The sequence below is a fragment of the Hypanus sabinus genome, chromosome 5 (genome assembly GCF_030144855.1).
Source record: "Hypanus sabinus isolate sHypSab1 chromosome 5, sHypSab1.hap1, whole genome shotgun sequence".
NCBI lineage: Eukaryota > Metazoa > Chordata > Chondrichthyes > Myliobatiformes > Dasyatidae > Hypanus > Hypanus sabinus.
The window spans coordinates 181,792,658-181,816,253 of record NC_082710.1 but is presented as its reverse complement, the minus strand read 5'-3'; the positions used below and the strand labels follow the sequence as shown (position 1 = coordinate 181,816,253).

The 23,596-nt window shown below is 48.8% G+C and overlaps 1 protein-coding gene and 1 non-coding gene across 2 annotated transcripts in view; both read left to right on the top strand.

Moving 5' to 3' along the window:
* The first annotated feature begins 7,441 nt into the window (after positions 1-7,441).
* LOC132394851 (uncharacterized) overlaps positions 7,442-23,596 on the top strand; it is a 58,913-nt gene continuing 42,758 nt past the window's right edge. The window contains exons 1-6 of the mRNA XM_059971258.1: positions 7,442-8,141; positions 8,213-8,308; positions 8,389-8,622; positions 11,795-11,817; positions 11,913-12,028; positions 14,306-14,861. Coding sequence (XP_059827241.1) covers positions 7,731-8,141; positions 8,213-8,308; positions 8,389-8,622; positions 11,795-11,817; positions 11,913-12,028; positions 14,306-14,861 — 1,436 coding nt within the window. The 5' untranslated portion in view covers positions 7,442-7,730. The remainder of the gene's footprint in view (positions 8,142-8,212; positions 8,309-8,388; positions 8,623-11,794; positions 11,818-11,912; positions 12,029-14,305; positions 14,862-23,596) is intronic.
* LOC132394877 (U1 spliceosomal RNA) lies at positions 23,276-23,439 on the top strand. The gene has a single exon (XR_009512423.1). It is a non-coding gene; the product is annotated as a U1 spliceosomal RNA (small nuclear RNA).

Here is a 23,596-nt window from a genome sequence, read left to right as displayed (position 1 = left end):
TCAGCCCATGATGCTGTGCTGACCTCTTAATCTACTAAAATCAATCTAACCCTTTCCTCCTACATTTTTCTTTCATCTGTGTGCCTATCTAGAGTCTCTTAAATGCCATTAATGTAACTGCCTCTTCTACCACCCCTGGGTGGGTGTGCCACACACCCACCACTTTCTGTGTTATAGAGAACTATCTCTGATATTCTGACGTTACCCCTATAAATTCCTGCAATCGGTTCTGACTGTCCACTCGATTTATGCCTCTTATCATCTACACCTCAGGCTGGTCACCCTTTGCTCCAAAGAAAAAAGCTGTAATTCACTCACCTACTGTACGATCAAAAGACATGTGCTCACATCCAGGCAGCATCCTGGTGAATCTCCTCTGCACCCTCTCTAATCCAGGCAGCATCCTGGTGAATCTCCTCTGCACCCTCTCTAATCCAGACAGCATCCTGGTGAGTCTCCTCTGCACCCTCTCTAATCCAGACAGCAGCCTGGTAAATCTCCTCTGCACCCTCTGTAATCCAGGCAGCATCCTGGTGAATCTCCTCTGCACCCTCTCTAATCCAGGCAGCATCCTGGTAAATCTCCTCTGCACCGTCTCTAATCCAGGCAGCATCCTAGTGAATCTCCACTGCACCCTCTCTAATCCAGGCAGCATCCTGGTGAATCTCCTCTGCACCCTCTCTAATCCAGGCAGCATCCTGGTAAATCTCCTCTGCAGCCTCTCTGAAGCTTCCATGTATTGGGATGTGTGGTATTGCTGGCAAACCAATGAATGTCTTTGCATATGGCACTGGTGAGACACAGTGATGTTTTGCAGACAGCAAACAGAACTAATAATCATTCTATTAAATGTATTTTTTTCTGGACTGCGATCACTGCAATCTGCAGCCTGTAATTTGCCTTTGGGAGTTGTGCTTTTGACCCATCTACGCGACCTGTCGTCTTTGCGGTATCCTGAATGATTTGCCGAACTGGACCCTCAAGAACGGCAGGTATGGCCGGGGCAGCCGTTGCTGGAGTGGACTCGGGGCTGGATGTACGTGGCAGAACCCAGATGTGAGAGCGGAAAAGCAAACCAAAGTTTAGCTGATTTAAGCATCGAGCCATATTAAAACGTCGAGGCTGAGGGCAGAGGACAAACCAGTGATCTGCTCACTGCTCCATTGGGCTTTACGCACCTCAGCACTGGACCGACTGTAGCTGCAGCCATTGGGGACTCTACAGTTCACATTCCCTGCGTTGTTTACTTTTAATGTTTGCACAATTTGTTCTTTCTTTCCGTTTTGCTCGTTTGTGTCTTTGTTTGGGGTTCCTCGTGGATTTGAATGTGTTCCTTTGTTTTACGGCTGCCTGCAAGAAGATGAATCCCTACGTTGTACGTACTTTGATAATAAATGTACTTTGAACGTGAGTGTGGATTGAAATCGCATATTTGCTCTCCAAGAGCTGTTCCTCAGCCCACTGTCAGGAAATGTGGAGGCTTGACCCAAAAGCAGAGCGGCGGAGACGATTCAGCAGTGAATGATCAATAACAGGCCATGAGGGCAAGAGAGAACTGAAACCATGCACAACAGGCATTGAGGTAAACCTCGGGTGGGGAGACTGGAAAGCTAAGAGCAACTGTTTGAAGCCACTGGTTCAATGGGTGAACAAGGACTGTGGATGAGAAGTGGGGTTAAATAGGCTGCAGGTGAGGAGTCTGGAATGAGTGGCAGGTGGATCCTATTAGTTGGGTGGGGCTTGCATGTGTAGGCCTGATGTCCGCATGCGTCGTCTCATGTTCCAGCGCCAGTATAGCATGTCCACAATGCCCAGCCGAACAGAACACAACAAGCAGCAAAACAAGTCCTGTTCCACAATAAACTGTCCAAATCTTCACCCCAAACATTGACTGTTTAATCCTCCCTATAGATCCCGTCTGACTTACTGAGTTCCTCCGGCATTTTGCATGTGCATCAGGGAAATAGACCTTTCACATCCTCTCAGGCCTCCAACCCCAGGACAGAGCTCTGCTTCCACTCCTAAGCCCCGAACTCACCGGACCAGGAGTCCAACCTTCGGGCCTTGGCCTCCGGACTCACCGGACCAGGAGTCCAACCTTCGGGCCTTGGCCTCCGGACTCACCGGACCAGGAGTCCAACCTTCGGGCCTTGGCCTCCGGACTCACCGGACCAGGAGTCCAACCTTCGGGCCTTGGCCTCCGGACTCACCGGACCAGGAGTCCAACCTTCGGGCCTTGGCCTCCGGACTCACCGGACCAGGAGTCCAACCTTCGGGCCTTTCGGGCCTTGGCCTCCGGACTCACCGGACCAGGAGTCCAACCTTCGGGCCTTTCGGGCCTTGGCCTCCGGACTCACCGGACCAGGAGTCCAACCTTCGGGCCTTTCGGGCCTTGGCCTCCGGACTCACCGGACCAGGAGTCCAACCTTTGGGCCTTGGCCTCCGGACTCACCGGACCAGGAGTCCAACCTTCGGGCCTTGGCCTCCGGACTCACCGGACCAGGAGTCCAACCTTCGGGCCTTGGCCTCCGGACTCACCGGACCAGGAGTCCAACCTTCGGGCCTTGGCCTCCGGACTCACCGGACCAGGAGTCCAACCTTCGGGCCTTGGCCTCCGGACTCACCGGACCAGGAGTCCAACCTTCGGGCCTTGGCCTCCGGACTCACCGGACCAGGAGTCCAACCTTCGGGCCTTGGCCTCCGGACTCACCGGACCAGGAGTCCAACCTTCGGGCCTTGGCCTCCGGACTCACCGGACCAGGAGTCCAACCTTCGGGCCTTGGCCTCCGGACTCACCGGACCAGGAGTCCAACCTTCGGGCCTTGGCCTCCGGACTCACCGGACCAGGAGTCCAACCTTCGGGCCTTGGCCTCCAGACTCACCGGACCAGGAGTCCAACCTTCGGGCCTTGGCCTCCGGACTCACCGGACCAGGAGTCCAACCTTCGGGCCTTGGCCTCCGAACTCACCGGACCAGGAGTCCAACCTTCGGGCCTTTCGGGCCTTGGCCTCCGGACTCACCGGACCAGGAGTCCAACCTTCGGGCCTTGGCCTCCGGACTCACCGGACCAGGAGTCCAACCTTCGGGCCTTGGCCTCCGGACTCACCGGACCAGGAGTCCAACCTTCGGGCCTTGGCCTCCGAACTCACCGGACCAGGAGTCCAACCTTCGGGCCTTTCGGGCCTTGGCCTCCGGACTCACCGGACCAGGAGTCCAACCTTCGGGCCTTGGCCTCCGGACTCACCGGACCAGGAGTCCAACCTTCGGGCCTTGGCCTCCGGACTCACCGGACCAGGAGTCCAACCTTCGGGCCTTGGCCTCCGAACTCACCGGACCAGGAGTCCAACCTTCGGGCCTTGGCCTCCGAACTCACCGGACCAGGAGTCCAACCTTCGGGCCTTGGCCTCCGGACTCACCGGACCAGGAGTCCAACCTTCGGGCCTTGGCCTCCGGACTCACCGGACCAGGAGTCCAACCTTCGGGCCTTGGCCTCCGGACTCACCGGACCAGGAGTCCAACCTTCGGGCCTTGGCCTCCGGACTCACCGGACCAGGAGTCCAACCTTCGGGCCTTGGCCTCCGGACTCACCGGACCAGGAGTCCAACCTTCGGGCCTTGGCCTCCGGACTCACCGGACCAGGAGTCCAACCTTCGGGCCTTGGCCTCCGGACTCACCGGACCAGGAGTCCAACCTTCGGGCCTTGGCCTCCGGACTCACCGGACCAGGAGTCCAACCTTCGGGCCTTGGCCTCCGGACTCACCGGACCAGGAGTCCAACCTTCGGGCCTTGGCCTCCGGACTCACCGGACCAGGAGTCCAACCTTCGGGCCTTGGCCTCCGGACTCACCGGACCAGGAGTCCAACCTTCGGGCCTTGGCCTCCGGACTCACCGGACCAGGAGTCCAACCTTCGGGCCTTGGCCTCCGAACTCACCGGACCAGGAGTCCAACCTTCGGGCCTTTCGGGCCTTGGCCTCCGGACTCACCGGACCAGGAGTCCAACCTTCGGGCCTTGGCCTCCGAACTCACCGGACCAGGAGTCCAACCTTCGGGCCTTGGCCTCCGGACTCACCGGACCAGGAGTCCAACCTTCGGGCCTTGGCCTCCGGACTCACCGGACCAGGAGTCCAACCTTCGGGCCTTGGCCTCCGAACTCACCGGACCAGGAGTCCAACCTTCGGGCCTTGGCCTCCGGACTCACCGGACCAGGAGTCCAACCTTCGGGCCTTGGCCTCCGAACTCACCGGACCAGGAGTCCAACCTTCGGGCCTTGGCCTCCGGACTCACCGGACCAGGAGTCCAACCTTCGGGCCTTGGCCTCCGAACTCACCGGACCAGGAGTCCAACCTTCGGGCCTTGGCCTCCGGACTCACTGATTTCAGTCTATGACCTCTAGTATCACAGATGAGTGGAGTCTGACCCAGCTCGCTCAACCGGTCTTTTTCAGAATCAGGTTTATCATCACTGACAAACGTCATGAACTCTGCAGTTTTGAGGCAGCAGTGCAGAGCGATACATAACATATACTATAAATCATCATAAATATTTATTTTAAAAATAATAAGTGGTGCAGAATATGGCCAGGTAGTGTTCATGGGTTCAGAAATTTATGGTGGGGGGGGGGAAATGTTGTGCGTGTGTCTTCATGCTCCTGTACCTCTCCTCCCTGATGGTTGTAATGAGAAGAGGGCGTGTCCTGGGTGGTGAGGGTTCTTTGTAATGGATGCTGCCTTTTTGAGGCATCACTCTTTAAAGATTCAAGACTGTTGAATGTCGTTTCCGGTGCTCAAGTGTAAAGGAGAACAAAGGAGTTGTAACCATGGATCTGATGCCTCGAGTTTTGATGTTCGGGTTGCCGGGGAGGGTGGAGCGGTCGGAGTCTACAGCTCTCTGTGAATTGGTGCCTCCGTATCAAACAGTGATGCAACCAGCACATCTGTAGGGATTTGCTAGTCTTTTTCTTTGCGAAGACAACCAAAAGCTAAAGATGATGGGGGTTTAAGAGAAGTTTGCATAGGATGAGAGGGGTCTGCAGTGATATCATTGTGGTGCAAGTAGGCGGGACTAAGCAGAAGATCAGGCATGGGCTAGATGGGCTGAAGGGCCTGTTTTGGTGCTGGAGTGGATGTAGGAGAATGAAGGGTTATCTCATTCTTTTGAAGCCTGTCACCCCTGCCAATAGCAGCTTGCCAAGATCCTGGGCCAGTCTTTCAAATTGTCCCCAGGTGTAGTCCATCTTTGAAGATCCATTCTCTCCCAGGAATGGCATACTTGCAGCTTCTGTTGGCATTTTTACAGGTTGGCGTTGCTAGCCCCATGCCCAATCCTTCACAGCCAGGCTCAGAGCCACTTACTGCGGAGCTGGGCTGATCACGATGGGCGGAGGGTTTAGAAATAAAGAACCAGAGGGCACACGTTTAAGGTGAGGGGAAAATTTTACTAAGGTCCTGAGGGGCACTCCAACGTAGTCCGTATGTGGAAGGAGCTGCCCGAGGAAGTGGCTGAGACAAGTGCAATGAGGACACTTGGATAAGTACATTGATAGGAAATTATTAGAGGGCATTGGGTCAAATATGGGTAAACAGGACAAGCTTAGCTTAATTGGCACAGTGGGCAGCATGGATGAGTTGGTCTGAAGAATCTGTCTGTGCGACGTTGCGCTGTGACTCTGATATTCTTCACAATCTTTGCCGTTCACTGAACAGCCTGATGAAGTGTCTCAGCCCAAAATGCTGACTGTTTCATCCTGTCCATAGACACTGCCTGACCTCCAGAATTCCTCCAGTACTTTGTGTGTTCAAGGTTTCCATCATCTCCAGAACATCTGATCTGCATTTATAGTAACTTTGTTCTCTTCTTCCCCTACTGAGTGTCCACTGCCTTTATTTTCTGCTTCAGTTTAAAATGTCCTGTCCTTGTGATGTTTGAGATGTCAATCTGTCCACACGCTTGAGATACCAGGGACTGCAGAGGCCGAGGTCCCCACCTGCTGTTGGGAAACGGTACTGCAGGGCCGCATTCTGACGCTGGAAGGGGCAACTTACTTCACAAGGGGATCACGATTAAACAAACATATCTCGGGCTTTCCCCCTCCTGTAGTCTTGGACACTGTGATGTCCACTGAAATTCCACCCACATTCACACCTGCAGCTCGGCGTTTGCCGGGTAACGAGAATAAGTTTCTCAAACGTGACTTCCCCGTGCAACAGGAGGGTTGTGGCGGGACCATCTGTATCTGCCACCATTCACGCAGTCGTCGAGCGCTGCAGCACGGAAACAGTTCCTGCTCAACCCAGTCCCATCGACCCGCCCTATATCCATGTACCTTCCAAACTTCTCTTAAATTTTACCATCGTACCCGCATCCACCAGTTCCGCTGGCATTTCGTCCCACAATGAGTGAAGAGGTTCTCCCACAGGTCCCCCCTTAACATTTCACCCTTCACCCTTAACATATGACCTTTAGATCCTTCCCAACCTCCTCCTCCCCCACCACCGATGCTTTTCACCATTATCCAAGCGCCCCAAGCGAAGAAAATTTTTCGCTTTCGTTGAATCACAGGTTCACATTGGTTCAAATCCGGAACGGAGGAGTAGAGAAAGTTCGGAATAATTCTCTGCGTTTGGTTAAATAAGGTATCGCCCACATATCGGCCGGGATTTGTTTTTTTTCATCGTCGGACACGACATTGATCGCGACCCCTTCCGAGGGGGAGTTTGGACCCTCCCAACCTCGGTGGGAAAAGGCTACTTTCATTTACACCATCTATCCCTCATAATTTTGTACACCTCTGTCAAATCTCCCCTCGTTTCCCTGTGCTCGAGGAAATGAAGTCCTAACCTATTCAATACTCAGGTCGTCAAGTCCTGGTTAACATGCTTGTAAATTTTCACGCTACTCTTTGAATCATATTGGCTCTTTTCCTGTAGGTAGCTAACCAGAACTGGAATCAGTTTTAAACACTGGGCGACTATTAAACACAAGAGATTGTGCAGATGCTGGAAATCCAGAGAATGCTGGAGGAACTCAGCAGGTCAGGCAGCATCTGTGGAATGGAATAGACAGTGGAGGCCGAGACCCTTCATCAGGACTGGAAAGGAAGGGGGCAGAAGCCAGAATACGAAGCTGGGGTGGGGAAGGACTACAAGGTGATAGGTGATGCCAGATGAGGGGGGAAGGTGGGTGGGTGCGGGAGGGGACGCGATCAATGTCGTGTCCAACGATGAAAATAAAATACAAATCCCGGCCGAAATGTGGGCGATACGCAGAGAATTATTCCGAACTTTCTCTACTCCTCCGTTCCGGATGTGAACCAGTGTGAACCTGTGATTCAACGAAAGCGACAAATTATCTTCGCTTGGGGCGCTTGGATAATGGTGAAAAGCATCGGTGGTGGGGGGGGGGGTCTTGAGGCTGAGTGAAATTCTCTGTTAAATTGCCTAATGGCGGACCGCCTTGAATTCGTGAAGACACTGGAGATCGTGGATAATGGAATCGGGAACAATCTGCGGGAGGAAATCAAGAGTGGGGACAGCTTTTGCGATGGGAAAGAGAATTGTGCACCCCCTGCTCCGCAAGCTGAGGTAGTTTGTTTCTTTCTCTTACCCCACGCCCCCTCCCTCCCCCTCCCTCCCTCCTTCTCCCGGGAATACAAAGCGTTTAGCGGACAAGCGGCAAACCGCAGCAATCGATCAGCATTCGGAGACTGTTTCTTTCCCCCCACCCAATCGCAATGGCTTCTACACAACTGGACGAGGTCTTGTCGGAAGATCTGACTTGTCCCATCTGCCTGGACTTCTTCTCCGATCCGGTGTCACTGGAGTGCGGGCACAACTTCTGCCGCTCCTGCATCACCCAGACCTGGGAGAGGAAGGAGAAAATCAGCTGCCCCGAATGCGGCGAGGAGTTTGCAGAAAGAACCGTCAGAGGCAGCCGGGCCTTGGCGAACTTGTCCGAGAAAGCTCGGAAATTGAACCTGAAGACAAAAGAAAAGGGGGACAGTTTTCTCTGCGACGAACACTGGGAAGAACTGAAGCTGTTTTGCCAAACCGACGAGAAGCTGAGCTGTTACTCTTGTCGAGATGCGCGGGAACACCGGGAGCACCATTTCATGCCCGTTAACGAAGCGGTTGAAATATATAAGGTAACGTGTTGCAATTCTTACTGTTTGATCGTGCTTTACACGCTCTAATTTTGTTTTCGTTTTTCCAAAAGGCTTTGGTGAAATCTGCCCTGGACTCTGCCACAGAGAAGAAGTCATTGGTTCTGGAAATGGAGCATCAGCAGAAACAGAAGATCTCTGAGATTAGGGTAAAGTCTTCCTCGGCCAGAGCTCTGCTTCCTTCCCTGCACCAGACCATGTTCTTATTTCACCTGTTTCTTTCCCGCAGGACCAGTCAGAGGTTCTGGAAAAGCACATCGTGTCAGAGTTTTCCGAAATCCACCAGTTTCTCACTGGGAAGGAGAAAGCTTTGATCTCCGATCTCCAACAAGAGAAGGAGGAGGTTTTGGAAAAGATGCAGAAAAACCTGCTAGAGATCCAGGAGCGTTTAAAATCTCTTCGGCGGGAACTCTTGAAGTTGCAAGAACAGATGGAACAAAAAGACATAATGCTCTTTCTGAAGGTGAGGATTAATACTGGGGCTATTATACACAGTCTGGTATTAGTTGACAGAAAGAACTTTCGTTGAGTGAAAGACTAGATATTAAGATTCCACTTATGTATATTGGTCTGTTTACTAATAATCAGCCTGGGCTAGTGAGGAATTCGGGATATGCTAAGAGTAATGGGATCTCCCAGTGGTGACTCATTTCATTCCTACTCCCCATGCTCATTCTGACATGGCCTCTTGTTCAGCCACGATGAGGCCACACTTAGGTTGGAGGAACAACTCTGGATAGCCCACAACCTGATGGCATGAACATCGATTTCTCAAACTTCCAGTAATGCTTCCCCTCTCTTTCAAATTTCCCCATTCCTATTTTATCTGCTCATTACCTCCCTCTGGTGCTCCTCCCATTCCCTTTCTTCCATGCTCTTATACACTCTCCGATCAGATTCCCCCTTCTCCGGTCCTTTATCTCTTTCACCAATCAACTTCCTGGCTCTTTACTTCAACCTTACCTCTCTCCCGAGTTCCACCTGTCACCTACCACCTTGTATTTCTTCCTCCCCTCTCCTCACCTCACCTTCTTGCTCTGACTTCTCATCTTCTTTTTCCAGTCCTGATGATGGGTCTCATCCCGAAAAGTTGACTGTTTACTCTCTTCTGGCCGGCTGAGCTCCTCCGGCATTTTGTGTGTGTGTGAGTGTGTGTGTTGTCAGTGTCATTCAGTGATGCTCTTCTGCACACCACTGTTGTTTGGCACGGTTATTAGAGTGACTGTCACCTTTCTGTCAGCTTGAACCAGTCTGGCCATTCTCCTCTGACCTCTGACATGGCGTTTTTGCTCACAGAACTGCTCCTCACTGGATTTAGAAAAAAAATCATACCAGTCTCTGTAAAGTTTAGAGATAATTGTGCATGAAAATCCCCGGAGATTAGAAGTTTCTGAGATACTCAAACCGCCCCTTCTGGCACCAGCAATCATTCCATGGTCAAACCACTGGGATCACGTTTCTTCCATACTCTGATATTTGGTCTGAATAGCAGCTGGACATCTTGACCATGTCTGCATGTTTCATGCATTGAGTTGTTTGACTGACCAGATATTTGCAGCAAAGCTGTACCTAATAAAGTGGCCTCTGAGTGTACATTATTAGGAATTTGAGGTAGTGGGTCAGTCAAAATGCAAGATGCCACCAAAAACAACGTTAAACCATTATAAAGAATTACATAAAATAAATTAAAGATTAAAGCACAGATAATGGAATGAAATGTTCATAAAACATAAATCCCAGCATATATTTACAATGTAAATAGCAATGTAAAATTAGTTTAAAGCATTTACAGTGCAGTGGGTAGATAGAAGGGGTGTGGGAGGACAAACTGGAATGGTTGATCAGATTAACTGCCTGGGTGAAGAAACTCTTAAGGTGAAGTGATGTATTTTGTCTTATTAGCCATATGGTGCTTATATTTACGTTTATAAGTGTGGAAAGCGTCACTAAATATTGGGCTCCAATTTAATCATAAAGGCAGGTTTCTCCAATAATTTACACCACATTTAAATTAATTGATTGTTTAAGCTCTTCTGGATAGAACGTACTGAGTTGCGAAACCGCCGGTAACCTTTCTGGGAATGTGATGGAGTCACTCAGCATAGAACCAGGCCCTTCGTCCCCAAGCTGACCAGGATGCCCCATCTGCCTGCGTTTGGCCCACATCTTTCTAAACCTTTCCTAACCACGTACCTGTCCCTTTTAAATGCTGTTAATGATGCACAGGATCAGAAAAAAGCTGCAGAGGGTTGTAAACCCAGACAGCTCTATCCCAGCATTGAGGGCATCTTGAAAAGGGGCTGACTGTCACCATCCAGGACATGAATGCTACCATCACCTTCTCATTGCTACCATCAGGGAGGAACATGAAAACACAAACTCAGTGGTTTGGCAACAGCTTCTTCCCCTCTGCCATCAGATTTCTGGACAGAACACTACCTCACTATTTGGCTCACATTTTGCACTATTTTATTTTTTTATTTTAAAATGTAATAGTAATTTTTATTTTTGGTCTTGTGCTGACGATGCAATGACCAGATCCTCGGTGCTAACCGTGGGGTCAGGAGGTATGTGCTGACCACTGCCTGATGGACTTGTGGTCAGAGAGCTTCTACGCGAGTGATAGGCAGTGTAGCAACGTCCGGCTGACTGGGATGTTGCGTGGCAACGGATCCGGCCCTATCCTTCGCAATACCGGGGACAGGTGGAACCTCAGCACTAGGTGCTACTTGGTGCCCACGTAATTAAGTTCCACAAACAGCCTGATACAGCCACACACAAAGCTGGTCATCAGGGTGAGGGCAACTGTGGGATATCGATCAGTTGCAGATATGGATGGAGTTCAACCTGGGGCAGGGTGAGATGCTGAACTTTGGGAGGTCTGTCAACGGCTGGATCTTTAAAACAACGTTGATGAACGGACAGATCTTCAGTTCCAGGTATATGCTCTCTACGAGTAGATAAGGGGATAAAGAAAGCGTATTGCATGCTGAAAGTTCAAAGTAGATTTATCGTCAAAGTAAGTGTGTGTCACCATATACTATGCCAAGATCCATTTTCTTGTGGGCATTCATAGTAGAACAAAGAAGAACAATAGAATCATTGAAAAACTTCATGCAAAGATTGACAAGCAACTAACTTGCAAAAGAAGAGAAATCGTGCGAATAAAAAATATAAATAGTAACTAAATAATAATGAGAATATGAGTTGTAGAGTCCTTGAAAGTGAGCTCATTGGTTATGGAATCAGTTTAGTATTGAGATGAGTGAAGTTATCAACACTGGTTCAGGAGCCTGATGGTTGTAGGGGAATTAACTGTTCCTGAACCTGGTGGAGTGGGTTGTCAGGTTTCCATACCTCCTTCCTGATGAGAAGAGAGAGAGGCCAGGATGGTGGGGGTCCTTGACGATGGATGCTGCTTTCTTGAGCCATTGTGTAAATGGTGGGGAGGGCTCTTCCTGTGATGGCTGGGCTGTATCCACTACTTGCCTTCATTAGTGGAGAAACTGCGCTCAAGAGCCAGCAAGTTTTGTTGCAATTTTATAAAGCTCAACCTGCAAAAAGTTCGATGTAATCTCTGTTACGACTTAGACTCCCAGTCCTGATTAGCTCACATTTCTGCTTATCTATTTCAGGAGGAGACTTGGCGTAATGTGAGGTAGGTCGTATTCTTTATTGAGGCTCTCCGAGGTGTGTACAGATTGCTCAGAAATGCGTTGATAGTTAATTTGGGATTGTGTTTAATGTTTACAGTGGGAATGATGAGCACCAGAAATTGTCAGTCAAGGGCGGCTTTCTGAATGTGGAAAAATTCAAAGGACCTTTCTTGGAAACAGTGTGGAAGGAGATCCTCGATGCTTTTAATCCTGGTAAAGCTCTTTCAGTTTCCTTTTATCCTGATTTGTTCATTTCTCTTTTGACAAAAAAAATTAGATTGTTATACAGTAGATGAGGATGCAAAGACTAGAGTAAATGACAGATGTAAAGCACCCTGAAATGTTGGGCTGAGACCCTTCATCGGGACAGGTCTGACAGGCTCTCAGCCTGAAACATCGACTGTTTATTCCCCTCCATAGATGTTGCCTGACTTGCTGAGCTCCTCCAGCGTTTTGTGTGTATTTTGTGCATGTTACTCTGGATTTCCGACATCTGCTGAATCTCTTGTTGTGTCTATCACTTTAATTTTATTCATACTCTAACTTCTCTTGTGTATAGACTTAGTAAAGTATCAGTTCAAACTCGAGGTGGCAGTGAAGGGTGTTCAATTCTCGCTGCTGTCCGTAAAGAGTTTCTATGCCCATCCTGGTGCTCTGGTTCCCTCCCACATTCCAAAGAATTACGAGTTAGGGTTAGTACTTTGTGGGCAATCTGTTTTAGTGCCACCTGCTGACCCCTCCCAGCACACCTTCAGACTGTCAGTCACCGACACAGACTGCCCATTTTCACTCTATGTTTCGATGTACATGTGACAAGTAAAGCTAATATTTGAAGATCATTAATCTTTAGAGTGATAGAGCAATACAGAATGGATAAAGGCCATTCAGCCCAACCACCTCATACTGACAACACTCAGTGCCCACTCAGGTAACCTGAATTTCCTGTGATTGGTCAATGTCCTTCCGGGCCCCATCAAGTGCTTCTTATATGATACTGGTTATTTATTTTTATGATTTTTATGTATTTATATTTATTGTGTTTTTTATAATTGTTTTCTTTATCTGATTGTGTTTTTTTTTGTGTGCTGCATCAGATCCAGAGTAACAGTTATTTTGTTCTCCTTTATGTCTGTGCACTGGATTACACAATTCTGATGAAAGGTCTCAGCCCGAAACATCAACTGTTTACTCTTTTCCACAAACCTATGGCATGTGTGCCCAAAATGGCACATGCAAAAATTTTGTTGGCTGCCCCTCAGTTTTTTAAACCCTCCCCATATTAAAAAGATACATGATGATTATCTTTACCGCATGGGTAACATCTAGCAACAGACCCAACGGCTTCTCGATACACAGGACGGGCCAAACTGCTGATTTGGAAAAGGCAAAAGGTGGAGTTGCATGTTTCATAATAGACTCTCGGTTGTGCTCCAATGTGGCGGTTTTGTCAAAATCGTGTCAAAATTGTCAAAAACGTCTAAAGATCAAATCCCAACCATGCTACTTATCAAGGAAGTCCTCCTCCGTGATCCTGGCTGCAGTTTACATAACATCAGCGCCCGATTATAATCAAGTGCTTGAGATATTGCATAATCAGGCTTGTTTGAAGAACTCCCTACCCAATTATCATCAGCATATAACCTGTAGCACCAGAGGTCCCAGCACGTTAGACCGCTAATACTAAGATAAGGAATGCCGACCACTCCGTTCCCAGACAGCATTTCAGGAAATCAGATTCCTTCTACCTGTATCCAGGCAGAGGCAAAGAGGAAAACTCCAGAGATTAGGACAAGAAAGAGGTGGTTGCCGGAGGCTGGAGGGTGGCTATGGGATTGTTTCCTGTCAGTGAACTGGCTCCTGCTCTGTGGAACTGAATGAACAGACATTTGTCCATGACGTGGTTGTAACAGACAAGTATGTCCCCACGATATCATGCCTAGAACCCCACATATTGCATTTAGTTCCGGTTGACTCAGTCTGTTTCCTGGTCTGCATTTTACTATTCCCAGCTGTAGTTTAAATTCAATCTACCACCCATATTCAGATCTGAAGGTTGGTTGCTGAAGTTAATGATTTCTATATATCCTAACTCCAAAATACTCTCGAACAAGGGGTCTTAATTTTAAGGTGATTGGAGGAAAATTTAGAGGGGGGTGTCAGAGGTAGGCTTTTTATACAGGGGGTGGTGGATGTGTGGAATGCGGGGCCAGGGGTAATGGTAACCCACTCTTAAGTATTGAGTTTCAGAACCAGTATTCATTTTAATATGTTGCAGTCAGTAATGAATTTAAAGTCTGCCAGTGGCAGTGGTAAAGGCGGGGACATTAGGGGCATTTAAAAGACTCTTGGATAGGAATATGGATGAAAGAAAGAATGCAGGGCTGTACGGAAGGGAAGGGTGAGATCGAGCTCAGAGATTGACACTGTACAGTGGGCTGTACTGTTCTATGTTCAATTAGTATTTTCTTTGTTCCCACACCCCTTCCTCAGCTTCTGTGACCCTGGATGTGGAAACGGCAAATCCGAGACTGGAAGTGTCCGATGATCGGAAGAGCGTGCGGCTGAGCGGGGTCTGGAATAGTCTCCCTGACACCAGCAAGCGGTTCACCGACTGGGCCGGTGTGCTGGGCTCGGAGGGATTCACAGCGGGGAGGTATTACTGGGAGGTGGAGGTGGAGGGGAATTCTATCTGGAGTTTGGGAATTGCTGCAGAGTCCGTGGAGAGGAAGGGATGGGTGGGAATGATCCCAGAGAATGGATTCTGGACTATCGGACGGGTCGGTGACAGATTTTATGTGAACACTTCCCCTGGGTCCCCTCTCCCTGCTGACTCCATCCCCAAGAAGGTGAGGGTTTGCCTCAGTTATGAGTTGGGAAAGGTTTCATTTTACAACGCGGACACCAAGTCTCATCTCCACACCTTCACTGGGAATAAATTCACGGGGAAACTCTATCCTTTCTTCTGGACTGGGGATGAAAACAAGTGGCTGAGAATCTGCTCCGGGTCAGGTCCTGGGACCAACATTGGGAGTGGGGCTCAGGGGCTGTAGGGGCAGAAACCCCCTTTGAAAGATGGCGTTGAATGGGTCCCATTTAACAAATAAGTCCCAGTGGAGCCTGTCAATTATACCAGTGAGAATACAGAAGAATGATAAATAAATGAATAAATTCTCCTGCGCCTCTTCTACAGTCATTTGCTCCCTGCCTCGTCCACTCAATCCACACCATCGCCTTTTGTATAATTGATGTTTTTCATGTGAGTGCTGGGTCTGTGGGAGATACAGCAAAGCAAGGGTTAAAGACAATGTCCAGGCGAAGATGACTGCAGCCGTGTGTATTCAAAGCCAGACAAGGGAGAGCTTTGAAGTGAGATGCCTCTGGTAGGCAGAGGTGACTGTGGCAGTTTGTACTCAAAGCCAGGTGAGTGAGGACTTACTGTACACAATAGAGGGTGCTGGAGACAGATGAGATAGGAATAATGTACAATAGAGGGTGCTGAGACAGATGAGATAGGAATAATGTACAATAGAGGGTGCTGAGACAGATGAGATAGGAATAATGGAAGGATATGAAACTTGCTTCTCTAACTTCGAAGTGTCAGTGGTTGCCAGCTTGTAGCCTCTATTGGCTTTAACACCTCCATTATGAATGGGAATTGATTTTGCAAGTAAGGAATTGAAAGGTACAATTTATCAAATGGTCGATATCTGTAACTGATAAGCCAATTTTGTAGAAAACCAGCAGTGTTCTGTCCTGGCTTCAGAACAGTGTGGGTAACAGGGGCCATACTGTTCTCTAATGCACAAGTAAAATGAACTGTGGTTGAGTTGTAAGAGTGTGTGCATCCCTGTTATTTTATTTCATCATCAGTGACGATGGGTTTTTAATGCTCTGTGCCTGTGACGTTGCTGCAAGTAACTCTTTCATTACACCTGTATTAATGTGTACATATCAATATGACCATAAACTTGTCTTTAACTTGACTTCATCTGGGAGTCCTTCTCTATCCGTACCCCTCGCTCTAGAAAAACAAAAGTACTCAAACTGCTGAATTGAAGAAGGAAAGTTGAGAAGAATGCTACATGTACACGGAACAAAAATGACACCATATCACAAGGATTAACGGTTTTGGCTGAGTCACGTTATCCACTATTCGTGTTATGGAAGCGATGAACCTGGCTCTCCAAGACAAATCTATATGTACTTGAAAACCTGTGTAAAAAAGAGAGAGCCTTGCGAGTGTAGGGGGCCCAACTGATTGACTCGACAGTCAATTGGCCGGGCACACACTTGCCACATCCTTGCAATTGATATGATGCAGGTCAAAGATGGTACCCATGAAAAATCAATTTGGGGGATTCAGCGGCAAATGGAAAAAAGGAATCTGCAAGGGTTGACGATGACCAACGCTGATATAGACAGAGCCAGTGTTCATAACTGTTCTGAGTGAACCGATGATTCAGCTGGTTTGGGCAAGGGGAAAAAAGGTGATGAGAGAGAAAAATGTAAATAATCAGCTCTTTCCCAAAAGGTTCTCTATTTTGATGCAGTACCTTCTTTGGTCAGAGGACCTGGTGCTGTGTAAAGGGCAGTTGTATAAAACAGAGAACAGTCTGATCAATAGATCCAGATGGAAGGAGGGTTCTCACACAATTCCTGGACTGGAGTGAATTACCTTTTTGAATTCTGTTAAACAAAGTGGAGACTATCCCCAGCGCATGGAGCGAAGAACACTACAGCCCAGTATAGTGCATTGTTGTGTCAACCTCTTAACCCACTCCAAGATCAACCTAACCCTTCCTTCCTATATAGACTCCCCCATGTGCCCATCGTAGAGTCCCTTATATGTCCTTAGTGTATCTGCGTCCACCACCACCCACCCCAGCAGGGGTGCACTCACCACTCACTGTGCAAACAAATCCCCCAATCACTCTAAAATTATCTCCCCGGGGAGTAGTTATTTCTGCCTTGGGAAAAGTTCTCCGGCTATCCACATATCATCCTATGCTTCTTGTCGTACTGTGCACCTCTATCAAGGTCACTCAGCCTTGCTCTCTAATCCATGGTAAATCTACTCTGTGCCCTCTATAAAGCTCCTGCATCCTTCTGATAATGAGGTGACCAGGGCCCTCAGGCTGTGCTGGTTGTTAGCGTAAATGACACATCTCACTGGATGTTTTGATGTGTGTGGAATGAATGAATGAATCAGAATGTGAATCTGGTCTTCTGGACATTGCCCCCGGACTGCAGAACCGGCCTTGCAGTTCGTTGTAGTTCCGGTGTCGGCCAGGAGGTGGGGATGCTGAGCGGCATCAGCCGGTCTGAAAACATGCCGATGACCACACACTCAGCCGGCAGACAGGCGCAAAGTTGAATTTACAGATTTTTTTTCAATTAGGTCATACACCAAAGATCGGAGAACATGGAATTCTGGACAATATAATAATGAGGTTGGATAATTGGTTGTTTGGAGGTAAACAAAGGTTAGATTTATTTATCGCAAGTGCATTGAAAAATACCGCGACGCCCTTTTGCCGCGTTCTGTACTGATGCATCTGAGTATTGAGGTGGTACAAGGAAACCGTGACAGAATAAAGCGTCACAGTTACAGAGGAGGTTCAGGGCATGCCATATTTTAACATCTCCGTCTTGCCGTCTCAAAATTTATACACTCCTCGGCTTCCTCTGTTCAAACAAAAGAGAAAAAGTACGTACTGTTGTACGCTCCGTGCGCTTTCGCAAACGGAGGCGCAATCGGTGCCGAGAATTATCTCAGTTGTACTAGAGCAGGGCAGACAGACCTGGGGAGTGATATTTAAAATAAAGATTAGCTTTCTCTGTCACAGGTGCATCAAAAGGGAGCACTTTGCATCCAGTGACGACAATGCCATTAGTTGTAAAGTAAATGTGCAAAGAGATAGGTCTGGTCCGCGGTCTCAGATTCTCAGTCGGAGAAAGGCCAATTTTGATGGAATCAGAAATGATCTGGCAAGTGTGGATGGGACAGGCTGTTTTCTGGAAAGGGTGGGTGGCTTTCAAAGACAAAATTCTGAGAGTACAAAGCTTCTATGTGCCTGTCAGAATAAAAGGTAAAGATAACAAGTTTAGGAACTTTTGTTTTCAATGGATATTGATGCCCTGGGGTAGGAGAAGAAAAGGTGTAGGCAAGTAGGAACAAATGAGGTGCCTCTGGAGCACAAGGAATGCAGGTGAGTATTCCATAAATAACTCGAAGGTGAAAAGGAGCCACAAAGTTGCCAAAGCAGACAAGGTGAAGGGGAATCCTTAGGGAATCTACGATATGTTCAGAGCTAAAGGATTGCAAGGGACAAAATTGGTCTGCTGGAAGACCAGAATGGTAATCCATGTGTGGAGCCAAAGAATGTTAAATGAATTCTTCGCATCTGTATATTAAGTCGGGAGCCAGATACAGAGTCTACAGAGTGGCATTAACTTCATGGACCCTGTACAGGTTACAGAGAAGGAAGTGTTTGATACCCTGAGGCAAATCAGGATGGATAAATGCCCATGGCCTGATGAGGTGTTCCCTCATACCCTACAGGAGGCAAGTGAAAAAAGTTGCTGGGGCCCTAGCAGAGATACTTAAAACATCCTTAGTGACAGGAGAGGGAGGACAGCCAGTGTTGTTCTACTGTTTTAAAAAAGGCTCTGAACAGAAACCAGGAAACTATCAGCCAGCGAGTTTGACATCAGCTGTGGGAAAGTTATTGGGAGGTATTCTAAGGGAACGAGTATATAAGTGGATAGACATGGACTGATTAAGGATAGTCAACATTGATTTTTGTGTGTTAGGTTATTCCTCACCAATCTTATAGTTTTTTGAGAAAGTTACCAGGGAGGTGGATGAAGGCAAGGCAGCTGATGTTGTCTACATAGACTTTAACAAGGCATTTGACAAGATTCTGCTCAGGAGGCTGGTCAGGAAGGTTCAATCGCTCGGTATTCAGGGTGAGGTAGTAAATTGCATTTGACATTGGCTTTGTGGTAGAAGCCAGAGAGTGGTTGTGGAGGGTTGCCCCTCTGACTAGAGGCCTGTGACTAGTGGTGTGCTGGGTCCATTGTTGCTTGTTATCTATAATCAATGAACTGGATGATATTGTGGGTAACTGGATCAGCAAATGTGTGGATGACACTAAGATTGGGGGTGTAGTGGACAGTGGGAATGGCTAAGCAATACAAACAGAATGCTGCAGGAACTCAGCAGGCCAGGCAGCACCTATGGAAAAGAGTGAACAGTCAACATTTCAGCTCTAGACCCTTCATCAGGACTGGAGGGAAAATAGATGAGAAGTTAGAGAAAGAAGGTGGGGGAGGGGAGGAAGAAATACAAGGTGGTAGGTGATTGGTGAAAGTGGGAGGGGGAAGGGTGGATTAAAGAGCTGGGAAGATGGTTGGTGAAAGAGAAAGGGGAGTCTGATAGGAGAGGACAGAAGGCCGTGGAAGAAAGGGAAGGGGAGGGACACCGAGGGAGGCGATGGACAGATGAGGAGATAAGGTGAGAGAGGGAAATGAGAATGGGGAATGGTGAAGGAGGGGAGGGGGCATTACTGGAAGTTTGAGAAATCAATGTCATGTCATCTGGTTAGAATCTACCCAGACAGAACATAACAGGTTACTCCTCCAACCTTGGTGTAACCTCATTGTGGCAGTAGGGGAGGCCATGTTGGAATTGACCTGTTGGAATGGGGAGTGAAATTAAAATGGGTGACCACTGGGAGATCCCGCTTTTTCTGCCAAAGTATAGGTGCTTGGCCAAGCAGTCTCCCAATCTACATTGGGACTCACCGATATACAGGAGGCCACACTGGGAGCACGGGACACAGCAGATGACCCCAACAGACTCACAGGTGAAGTGTCACCTCACCTGGAAGGACTGTTTGGGGCCCTGAATGGTTGTGACAGAGAAGGGTGTAGAGGCAGGTGTAGCACTTGTTCCACTTGCAAGGATAAGTGCCAGGAGGGAGAACGGTGGGGAGAGACCATACACCATAAGACAGCGGAGCAGAATTAGGCCGTCTGGCCCATTAGGTCCACTCCATCATTTTTTTCCCGATCCCTTTTCCTTCTCCTCCTCAACCCCAGTTCCCGGCCTTCTCCCAGGACAAGTTTTGATGCGGTGTCCAATCAAGAACCTATCAATCTCTGCGTTAAGTACACCCAACGGCCTGGCTTTCCCCGCTGCATGTGGCAACAAATTTGGAGGGTGAGGAGAGATGAGCTCGGTGGTGGGATCTTGTTGGAGTTGGCAGAGGTTAAGGAGAGTTATGTGCTGGATGCAGAGGCGGGGTGGGGGTGGTAGGTGAGGACAATAGGAACCATGTCCTTGGTGGGGTGGTAGGAGGATGGGATGAGGGCAGACGTGAGTGAAATGGAAGCAATGTGGTTGAGGGCAATGTTGATGATGGAGGAAAGGAAGCCCATCTTTTGAGGAAGGGGACAACATCTCCTCTCCTGGAGAGAAAAACTTCATGTCTGCCCTCAACCTATCATCAGGCCACTAGTGATAGGGTTCCTCTTGTCCTCACCTACCACCTCACCAACCTCTGCATGTAATTCTCTGTAACTTCCCCCATTTCTAATAGGATCCCACTGCCAAGCTCATCTTTAATCACCTCCCGTCCAATTTTTGTATCCTATGCTCCCGGTGCGGCCTCCTTCATACTGGTGAGATCACTTCACCGAGCATCCACACTCTGTCCACCAGAACAAGTGGGATCTCCCAGTGGCCACCCATTCCCATTCCCATTCCACTTCCCATTCCCATCTCATCTCATGGCCTCGCCTCGAGGAGGCCACACTCTGCTTGGAGGAGCAACACCTTGCACTCCATCTGGGCAGCCTCCAACCTGATGGCATGAACATCGATTTATCGAACTTCCGGTAATGGCCACACCCTCACCATTCCCCATCCCCATTTCCCTCTCCGAACTTACCTCTTTACCTGTGCCATGGCCCGGACTGTGAACTCCACATTCCGCTTCACGATCCAGTCCATCAATCCTTATTCCGGGTTTTCCTGTGTTCCCTGGTTCCACTGGGTGCCTTAATTGAGTAACCTGATTCTCGCTTTGGGCTGGCTCCATAAATAGCTTCGGGATTCAGCTGCTGGACAGTTCCTTTCCCTTCCTTCTGCAGCCTATACCTGAAGCCTTGCCTGCCCAGGAGTCCTGTGTCCTGTCCAAGCCAAGGCTTTGTTTCCCGTCTCCCAAGACCTAGTCAAGGCTTCGTGTTCTCATCCTGTCCTGTAGCCACATCTTGTCCTAGCCTAGACCTGGGTTCCTAGTTCCAGCCAAAACCCAGGTTCCGGGTCCTTGTCCAGGCTCTGTTCTGGAGTACTGTGTTCCCTGTCCAAGCTTTGTGTCCTCCCAGTCCATGTGGCTCACCCACCCAGAGTACCTCGCCCAGCCTGGTGCTGGAGATTCCTTGTCCTGCCTAAGCCTCGGCTTTGTGTTCTCATCCTGTCCATGTGCCTCGTCTTGTGAAGCAGTTCCATGTCCAGTCCTGTAGCCCCATCTTGTCCTCACCTAGATACGGGGTCAGAGCCCAGGTCAAGACCAAGGTTCTGGGTCCCTGTCCGGTCTCTGGCTCGGAGTCCTAGCCCAGGCACCTAGTTCCAAGTTCCTTGTCCTGGTCCCGCTTTCCTAGTCTTAGTCTTAGCCCTGGCCCTGAATCCTAGAATCATCCAGGGCTTGTGTGTCAACGTCCAGCGTCGTTTCTTCCCTCGCTTTCTTGATAAACCTAGTCCTGTCCTTAGTACTTCCGTGTCAGTGTCTTGCATTTGGGTCTGTTCCCAACGGCCCCTTATGCCCATCACCTCCCTCCCTTCCTATTCTTCCATGGCCTCTGTCCTCTCCTATCAGACACACCCTTCTCTGGCCCTGTATCTCTTCCACTGAAAAGTTCCCAGCTCTTTACTTCACTTCACCCCTCCCCTCTCACTTATCACCTACTACTTAGTATTTTTTTCCTTCTCTACACCACTCTCTTTGACTTCTCATCCTTTTTTCTTCAGTCTTGATGTAGGGTCTCGGCCTGAAATGTCGACTGTACTCTTTCCCATAGACGCTGCCCGGCCTGCTGAGTTCCTCCAGCGTTTTGAGTGTGTTGCTTGGATTTCCAGCGTCTGCAGATTTTCTCTTGTCAGGGAGGAAGTCTACTAGGGCTTCTGGAGGGATCTGCATCGGCTAGAAAGATGGGCTGAAAAATGACAGACAGCAGGCAAGTGTGAGGTTTGGCATTTTGGTAGGACCAACTAGGGTAGGCCTTACGCAGTGAATGGTTGGGTATTGAGGAGTGTGGTAGAACAAAGGGATCTCAGAATACAGGTACATAATCTATTGATAGATAGATAGGGTCGTAAAGTTCTTAATTGCCAGGCCTTTGGAACACTGGCCATCATAATACTTTGGTATTGAGTACAGGAGATGGGATGTTATGTTAAAGTTGCATAAGACATTGGTGAGCCCTAATTTGGAGTAATATGTGTAGTTTTCATCACCTACCTACAAGGAAGGTGTAAATAAGGTTGAAATAGTGTAGAGAACATTTACAAGGATGTTGTTGAGGAGGAACTGCGTTATAAGGGAAGATTGAATAGGTTAGAACTGTATTCTCTAGAACATAGAAGATGCTGAAGAGATTTAACAGAGGTATATAAAATCCCAAGGGGTATTGATTGGTAAGGGTTTGGATTTTTCTACTGAGGTTGGGTGGGACTACAACCAGAGGTCATGGGTTAAGGGTGAAAGGTGGGAAGTTTAAGGGTAACATGAGAGGAAACTTCTTCACTCAGAGGTCCCTGAGGGTGTGGAATGAGCTGCCAGCACACCTTCGTGGATAGTAGGGATATGGAGGGCTATGGTCCCAGTGCAGGTCGATAGGAAGTACGCAGCTTAAAAGTTTTCAGTATTGTCTAGATGGGACGAAGGGCCTTCTCTATGACCGAATAACGCTGAAACATAAGTGAAATGGGCCATTTGCTTGAACGACCAACACAGTCAGAGGATGATTTCTGATCAAAGAATTCAGATTTCAGGGCGAGACCCTTCATCAGGGTCGCTCGCCTTCTAAATCTGCCTCCGACCCCCTCCTCTTCCGGTCAGCCACGATGTAAGTAAGCGAAAGGACTCCCTCTTTTCCTTAAAACGTCCTCCCGCCCGCAAATGCGAGGTAACACCCAGGGGCGGAGTTCACAAATTGCAGACCGGCAGCCGGCGAGCTCTACTTCCTTATAAGGAAGAAATGCAAATGAAGCATCGAGTGAGCAGCAAGAAGGGTTTTAAAAGCAGAAGTGGCAAATAAAGAAATTGTAGCAGAGCTGAATTGTTTTCTGGGCGGTTGGTAGCAAGTAAAAGCCAAATAATGGGTGAACGATCTGGTTCGCGGTGATGTAAAGGTGTAATGTTACTGGTTGGCAGGGAGCGAGCGGGAGGAGCAAGCATACTTACCTGGCAGGGGAGAGACCGTGATCATGAAGGCGGTTCTCCCAGGACGAGGCTATCCCATTGCACTTCGGGTGTGCTGACGCCTGCGATGTCCCCAAATGCGGGATACTCGACTGCAAAATTTGTGGTAGTGGGGGACTGCGTTCGCGCTCTCCCCTGATTTTCAATGTAAAAACAGACTAACGGTGCACTTTCTGCTGCAGGCGTGCACTTTATTGCAGATTAAGTTGTTACGTCACCGTGCACAAGTAACTCTGCACGGTGAGGATCAGGAGTCGAAGTGTGTTTGGATTGTGCGGATGTGATGTCTGTGTTC